General features: G+C 33.8%; 2 protein-coding genes across 2 annotated transcripts; one reads left to right on the top strand and one right to left on the bottom strand.

The window, feature by feature from the left end:
• Positions 1–44: 44 nt before the first annotated feature.
• On the top strand, positions 45–2829 carry LOC111807125 (rho GTPase-activating protein 2-like). The gene is made up of 4 exons (XM_023692707.1): positions 45–526; positions 1306–1426; positions 1509–1859; positions 1946–2829. Exons 1-4 carry the CDS (start codon positions 201–203, stop codon positions 2561–2563), a joined length of 1416 nt encoding a protein of 471 aa, XP_023548475.1. The 5' UTR covers positions 45–200; the 3' UTR covers positions 2564–2829.
• An 892-nt stretch (positions 2830–3721) lies between these two features.
• On the bottom strand, positions 3722–4297 carry LOC111807136. Its single transcript, XM_023692719.1, has one exon. The coding sequence runs from the start codon at positions 4225–4227 to the stop codon at positions 3856–3858; it is 372 nt and encodes a 123-aa protein (XP_023548487.1). The 5' UTR covers positions 4228–4297; the 3' UTR covers positions 3722–3855.
• Positions 4298–8527: the final 4230 nt, after the last annotated feature.

Genomic DNA, 8527 nt, shown 5'->3' with positions numbered 1-8527 from the left:
GAGAGCACATAAAAAAGCGTTTTTTTGAAATGTGAAGTGGCCGTTTGAGACCTTTTTTTTGAAATTTGTTTAACTTCGAAGAACCGTAGCGACACGAAGGCACGGGAAGAGGGCTTCCTTCAATGCAATAAAAACAAGCAACCAAACCCATCTCTCACATTTTCAAAACCCCCCACCCAAATCGGCGAACGAGGGAGAGAATGACCGGCATTGTTATGGTCACTAGGGGCGGCGGCTGCGGCGGAGGCAGCAAAATGGTCAAAGGAGGAGCCAAGGGCTCCTCCGTCAGTGATGACCAAAATCAGCTCTCTTTGGTCGATGTTTTGCTCACGGCGTTGAGGAAATCGATGGTTTATTGCCGTGTTGATCGACGGGAGGAGCTTATCTCCACTGTCCATCAGATGGAAATTGGATGGCCGACAAATGTTCGACATATTGCCCATGTCACTTTCGACCGCTTCAATGGTTTTTTGGGGCTTCCTGTCGAGTTTGAGGTTGAGATTCCCAGCTCTGTTCCTAGTGCCAGGTGAGGAATTTCCTCTGTTTTTTGGTTGTTTGGTTCTCAACTTAGCTCTTTTGAGTTCATTTCTTTGTTGGGTTTCTTGTTTTATGTCCTCAATCTTGAGATTTTTACTTTGTTATGAGCTTATTTGCTTCTAAGGAGCTGAATCTTAGCCTTTTTAGTTCAAATGTTTTGTTGGGTCGTCATTTTTTGGGCTCAACTTGGAGCATTTTGGTTGGAAATTAGCCATTTTTGCCTTTGTTAGGGGAGTTCATGTGCTAAAAAAGACTTAAATCTTTGCTTATTCACTTCAAATGTTGGCTAATTTGAGCCTTTTTCTTGGCTTTTCAGTTTTAGAGTCTCTTAGTCCAAGTTTTTAGCCATTTTTTTGGAGATGAATGGGTGGATTATAGCATGAAATAGTTCACATGCTCCCGGGTTGGTTGGGGAGGAGAAAGAAACACCCTTTCCATGGAAATCTTTCCCTAGGAGAGACGCGTTTTAAAAACTTTAAGAGTAAGCCCGAAAAGGAAAGTCCAAAGAGGACAATATCTGCTAGCGATGGACTTGGGTCGTTAGATATAAAACAGCGATGTTCTTCGACTCAATTAAGACAACTTCCTGGGATTTAGAATGAACATTGAATAATGTCACGGACTATGACAATACTGTGTCTGGGAGCTGTTCTTGCGGTGTGAGGGAGGAGCCTTTTGGTGATTAGTGGGGTCCCGACATCCCGACATCATTTAGTTTTCTCTGTTCTTAATGTTCAGCTGAATTATGAGCATATCTTAACTTTGCAGTGCCAGTGTGTTTGGGGTCTCTGCTGAATCAATGCAATGTTCTACTGATTCAAGAGGAAATAGTGTACCAAAAATACTCTTGCTAATGCAGGATCGCTTGTACCGTCAAGGAGGCCTTAAGGTATCGAATTGTCGTGTGTCGTGTCGTTAATGGCGCGTTGCTAGCTATGTATATGATTTGTATGTTCATGTGTTTGCTGCAGGCTGAAGGGATTTTTCGGATAAACCCCGAAAACAGCCAAGAGGAGCAAGTAAGGGACAAGTTGAATAGAGGGATTATACCTCAAAACATTGATGTTCACTGCTTGGCTGGCCTGATCAAAGCGTGGTTTCGAGAGCTTCCGTCCGGAGTGCTCGATGGACTCTCTCCTGAGGAAGTTCTGCAATGTAACACTGAAGAGGAGTCGGTCGAGCTCGTTAAGAAGTTAAAGCCAACCGAGGCTGCGTTGTTGAGTTGGGCTGTGGATCTTATGGCTGATGTTGTTGAGGAAGAAGATTGTAACAAAATGAATGCAAGGAATATTGCTATGGTTTTTGCTCCGAACATGACTCAGGTATAAACCGAGACGGCGCGTAATAGAAGCATAATATACGACTTTCATTTTGTCACTTGTATGATGTTGTGTTTTTTGTTGGATAGATGTCTGATCCATTGACGGCTCTAATGCATGCTGTTCAAGTGATGAACTTACTCAAAACACTGATTATGAAAACGTTACGGGAGCGGGAAGAGGCTGTGTCGGATGGATATTCGCCTATGTCGTCTCGTTCTTCTGATCGGCAAATGGATGAAGATTTCAATAGTCAGGAAGATATGGATACCGGAGACGAATCGGGAGGGCCGAACTCCGACGTTGAGAATGATGTCAATGAAGATGGAGATGAAGATGAGGGATCATTAAGTGAGATTGAGGACTGCTTCTTGAGGAAATTGGATGATACCAAAAGCGAAACTCGAAGATCTTCAGCAAGACGAGAAGGCGATTTAGACGTAGATTTGAGTCCAAGAAGCTGCTCGGGATTGAACGTCGAGTCGAGTATCTCGTTCACTGATAGTAAAAACGAAAACTCGTGCCTTAGTAGTACAAGTGATGGAGAAGATTCCACGACGAGTTTGCACGAAGAGGAGGGACAAAGCATTCACAAAGAACTCGTCCCCATAGCATGTAAAAACTTCATTGATATTCATATGGATGACAAGATGAGGGAACCCGCTTCGTTGACGTCCATGGTTGTTGCTTCTAACGACTCGGTGTAACATCTCTCATCGACGATGATGACGATGACGACGATGATAGTACTTCGAGATATGGTTTCTTTGCAGTAGTTCAAAGTGATGCTTGCTTTTTTTTGTATCATAGCACGACGTTTAGCGAGAGGCTTTGACCGGAAAAAAAATTCGAAAGGATTGCTTGTTTGTGTGTTTTTGTGATTCCTAAAGTTTAGCTTCGAGCTGAACACGTTTTATTTGTTTCTTTTGTAATCGAAACGAACTTAACCTTGAAAATTCTCTTGTTGATTGAACTGTGTTATTGCTTAATGGATGAATTTGCAGTCTTTCATCAGGTTACCAAAATCCGTCTTTGATATGAATAGTAAGATATTGTTCGATTTGGCTCATTATATATTGTTGTCAGCCACATGGCTTTAAAACGCATCTATTACGAAGAGGTCCTTACCCTTGAAAGGTACGCTTCGTTCTCCTTTCCAACCGATGTAGGATCTCACAATCTACCCCCTTAGAGGCTCAGCGTCATCGCTAGCACACTGTTCAGTGTCTGTCCTTGATACCATTTGTAACATTTGAAGCCCAACGCTAGTAGATATTGTCCGCTTTAACCTGTTACGTATCGCTGTTAGTCTGTTAGTTTTAAAACACGTATGTTACGAAGAGGTTTTCATACCTTTAGAAGGAATGCGTTTCGTTCCCTTCTCCAACCGACATGGGATCTCACAGTCCACCTCCCCTTAGAGACTCAGCGTCTTCACTGGTACACTGCCCGTTGTTCGGTTCTAATACTACTTGTAATAGCCTAAGCCCACCACTAGCAAATATTGTCTATTTTGACTCGTTACATGTCCCATCAGCCTCACGGTTTTAAAACACGACTACTAGGGAGAAGTTTCCACAACACTCTTAGGAATTATAAGGAATGTTTTGTTCCCCTCCCAACCCATGTGGGATCTCACAAGGCCAAAGCGGACATATCTACTAACGGTGGGTTTAGGCGGTTACAAGCTCGAGTCCAATTAGTTATATGTAAGATGAGCATAATCAAGACGATGATTAACCACATTAGAACGGAGACATCGCCACGATTCGTAAAGACTAATATCTGCTACGGCTTAGACAATTCTGAGATCATGGATTCAAAACAATGACAGCTACCTACCAACCGAACCGAACAAAATCATAGGACCAAGGAAGTTGCAGATTTTGATTTGAACTCTGTCTTTAAAAGTCACCATTTCTTAATTTCATGTACATTTTCAACATCAAACAACAACAACAACATTAAAGAACACAAAAAAAAAAAAAAATTTGTTCTGTTATGAAGCCAAACAAGTCTCCCAAAACAACCTGTTTTTCTCCACCTCATTCAACATTTTGAACTCCTCAGCTGAATCAATAGAACCACTTGACTCTGTCATGAATCCAATTGGCTTGCTTTCGACCTCCTCATCATTCTCGTCATCGTCATCGTTTTCATACATCTGGACCTCGTTACGCATAGCAGGAGTGTCATCCGTGCAAGATTCAGCGTCGTTAAACTCCACCGAGACGGTCGAGCTTCCGTGGCCGACCAAGGAGTCGGCCTCGGAGTCGCCCGTCGCCTCGAAGAGCAAATGAGATGAAAAATCCTCAATGTGATTGCCAAATTGGTGAGGATGGAAGTTGAAGAAGAAAGGAGTTGAGAGCATAATGATGATCAAATGTGAAAAAGAACAAAATAAGAAATGAAGAAGAAAAGAGAAAGTTCGCTTACTTTGCAATATTAAGAAATGCAGGGTGTGGTGTGGTGAGGCTTTTATAAGGCGAGGACTAAAAAGTTAAAAAACATGGGCTGCCTTTGGGATTATAAATAATTTTGTGGGTCATTTTCTAAAGTTGGTGTAAATATTGGGGCTTTTTTTTAAAAAAATGTGAATGGAATTGACAACTACATGCAAATATGGGCTTCTAGAAGGACAAAAAATGAAACTTTGGCCTTCTAGAAGGAATTTATGTCTTTGAAGAATTTTATTTTGAATTTTATTTTGCATCTCTAGAAGGAATAGAGAGGTCCAACCCAATTCCTACACATACCCAACCCTTTTCAATTTTATTATTATTTTTTTTAATTTTTATTTTATTGGGTTCGGAGACGAGTGCTGCTAGCATATGTTGACCTCTTTGGGCTTTCCCTTTCGGGGTTCCCATACCCTTATAAAGGGTGTTTTGTTCTCCTTCCCAATCAACGTGGGACATCACAAGCCACTCCCTTTGAGGCCAGTGTCCCTACTGGCACACCGTCTTGTGTCTACTCCCCTTCAAGAAACAGCAAGAAGGCTAACGTATCGTCTGGTGTCTGGCTCTAGTATCATTTGTAACGGCGCATACTCACGGTTAGTAGATATTGTAGTTTTTTGACTTTGTTTGAATTTATTTCATAAAAATAATTTGATATTAAAAAAAAAAAAGTAATTATAATTGAATAGCATAATTAATTCTTAACTAAAGTTGGAAGATTAAATAAACATCTTATTTATTACCATAAGTTAAGTTGATTTATTAAAGTGAAATCTTGCACGCAATCTGAGAAGGGTAATTTTGTAATTTGATAATGAAATTAAAAGAAAAGTCTTTATTTATTTTTTCAGATAAAAGTTGAATTCATTTTCAATTCTTTATTTGAATTTCTAATTCCAAAAATATAACCTTTTTTTTTTCTTTTTTCTTTTTTCTTTTTTCCTTTCTTTTCAACGCTTTTGACCCTAAAATTTACCCTTTTTTTCCATGAAAAAAATTAGAAAAAAGCACGAGAAAAATATAAATGAAAAAAATGCTGACTATTTTTTTAATAAAAAAAATTAATAATTGATGAATTTCTTTTACCGAATAATTATTTCCATAAATTACGAAAATAAAAATAAAATTTTTTTTTAGAGATATTTATATAAGATATCAATCATATTTATTGATTTATAAATAGTTAGATTATTTTAAAAGAAAAAAATAAAAGATGACGCAATAAATAGAATTAAATTAAAAGTAATGGATGAAAATGAAATTAAAGCTAAATTAGAGTGTTTTTCAAGATACAAAAGTGCTTCTCTAGTTTAGCAAAAGTCAAAAAGCAATTAGTCAGTATTTATTCAATAAATATTTTAAAAAATATATTTATTTTACGTTTAATTGGAAAATGAGCTGTCCGTCCCCAACGCTTTTAACTTTAACTTTAACTGCTAACACCACCCTTTTTAATTATTACTTCTTTTAATATAAAATTATTACTTTTTTAAAACACATTATTCCACCATTTTTCCCTTTTTTTTTTTCTTTAAAAAATGTGAAATAATTATCTAAATTATTATTGAAATTTTACTCTAAAAAAAAGTTGAAATAATACGAAAATAAGTGATCGGAGAACACAACTATATGAACACTAAGCTCCATCAGCTCAATCGAGCTTTAGCTCAAATCAAACAGTCAAGCTCATTGCTAGTAGATATTGTCTGTTTTGACATGCTATGTATTGTTGTTAGTCTCACAGTTTTAAAACGCGTCTGTTGATGTGAGGCTTCCATGCCTTTATAAGAAATGTTTCATTTTTTTCTCTAATCGATGTGGAGAGAGAACGTTTGTTGATCTAAGTTCAATAACGTGTGGATCGATGTAGCTGAATTCGAATCTCTAACCTCTTAATTAAAGATATATATTTTAATTGGTTGAATTATCTTTATATTCGCTATTTATTTTGGTAATTGTAATTTTAATGTCTATTTTGGTCGGTTGAAATAAAAAAAATTAAAAGTGAAAAAAAATAAACTTTTTAATTAATTAATTAATTATCTTAATTTCCATATTCCAAATATGGTTTTAAGATAATTTACAAAAAAAAAAAAAGGGAAAAAAACAAATAAATAAAGAAATCCATGGTTTTTGACCTTTTTACACAGACACGGAGAAGGTAAGGCGGCAGAAAAAGGGGCCCATTTTTGTCATTTTCATATAATCAAATACGTGTATCGCATGCACACGGCATATCATGCGGTAGCAGTCAGCTTCCCCATTAGATTGAGCAAAACTACACGTGGCAGAATCTGAACGGTGATGATGTCTAAGTCATTCAAGAAGCTCTTGCTTTTTACCAAAGCGCGTGCAGAGCACTTTCTCATCAAAATCAATCACTAAGCCTAATTTTCGTTTCTTTTATTTATTTTTTAAATGTTTTTTTTTCCTTCTAGAAGGTCCAAATTTAATCTAAAATCATAATTATAATATACATTCATTAATTCCTTATTTTTTAATTAATATAAAAAAATATTGGTATTATAGGATAAGATAATATTGTTCAAATTAGGTAAAATGATAATATTTTAATCGGTGGCCACATTTTGAGTTTTTAATTCATTTACTAATTTTCTAATTTTGGTAATAAAAAAAAAAGAATTAATAATTTAATCAATTTAATTATGTTTGAAATGACTCAAGTGGAAAAAAAAATATTATATTTAAAATTTTATTTTAGACAAATTAAAAAAAAAAAAAACTAAAAAGAATCTCTTTATCTTTATGAGTCATCTTGGAAAATAATAATAATAATAATAATAATAATAATAAATTTAAAACTATTTCCACGTTTTTTATCTTTTAAATAATAACAGACAAACTCATAACAGGACGATTTTAATCGAGCCACTTTTCTGAGGCAAATGTTGTACTGATTGACACTTATTTAGTTTTGTTGCAGGTTCATTTTTCTTGTCGCTCATGTCTAGTCCGCTCTTTTTGAGCGGATGTTGGCCTCGACAACTCTTGTAAAGCTATCCACCTTAAACACGAGATTATAGCTTAAAAAATATATGTATACTCATTTCTTGAAGTATTTACTTTTTTTTTTAATAAAATACAAAAATAAATCAAATTATCTTTTAAAATTATATATATATATATATAATTAAATCTTTTACTAAGAATATTTATATAAATATTTAAACCTTCAATCAATGATTAGGAAAAAAAAATGATTTACGTCTTAATCCACACTCTTAATACTCAACCATATAAATAAAAAAAATAAAATAATTCTTTATATTAAACTTCAAAGTCACATAAATTTGACTAATTCAATCTATTAATTAAATCTGATTTAATTTTTTTAATGTATAAAGCCAACAAATTAAAAGGTTTTCTAATATTATTTTAATTACTCTAAATATTCTATATTACCCTTTTTAAATTTGACATTTAAATCTAATTACTAATTAATTTTTTTAAAAAAGTAAACCAATTGAAATATTAAAAAATATATGCACCAACAAATAATTTGGTTTTAAAAAATGATGATGGTCCCTCCAAATTTTAATAATAAATGAAATAACTTTTCATCTGCTAATTTTGTTTTATTGTCTTAATTAATAATAATATGTTTACTTTCAAAATTNATTATAAATACAAAATTAAAAATTTAGAGACTAAACCAACACAAATTTATTATAAACGTTAAAAAAATGTGTATTTAAGGAAATTTGAACTTATTAAAATATTATTGAATTTAAGTATTTAAATAAAGTTATATATATTTAATGAATGTCAGCATTAAAACCTACCCATTACTGTGGATTTGTTTTAGTCCAAACAGATCTCTTAGGATTAAATTTTCATTATTTTGGTCAATTTTTTTTTTAAATAATGAAAGAAATTGTTGTTCAAGTACCCATTTTTTTAATCTAAAAATTGTACAATATTTAAAAGAATTTAAACAATTTTATTATAATAAATAAATATATATATATATATAGCTTAATGCCCCACCTGAAAATTTGTCTAATTCTTATCCAAAATTAATAATAATAATAAATAAATACATAAAGCAACTCACTTTTGAGGGCCCAAGTCTAAAGTATATGAAAAGATAAGAAACAGAGATAAAAGATGATTTTTCCATGTTTTAAATGCAAATAAAGAAAACCCCATATTTGATGAAACGGAAAATAAAAAAAAAAAAAAAAAAAAACT

Source organism: Cucurbita pepo, chromosome LG12, assembly GCF_002806865.2.
Source record: "Cucurbita pepo subsp. pepo cultivar mu-cu-16 chromosome LG12, ASM280686v2, whole genome shotgun sequence".
Classification (NCBI taxonomy): domain Eukaryota; kingdom Viridiplantae; phylum Streptophyta; class Magnoliopsida; order Cucurbitales; family Cucurbitaceae; genus Cucurbita; species Cucurbita pepo.
This window is presented reverse-complemented; position numbering and strand designations above follow the sequence as displayed.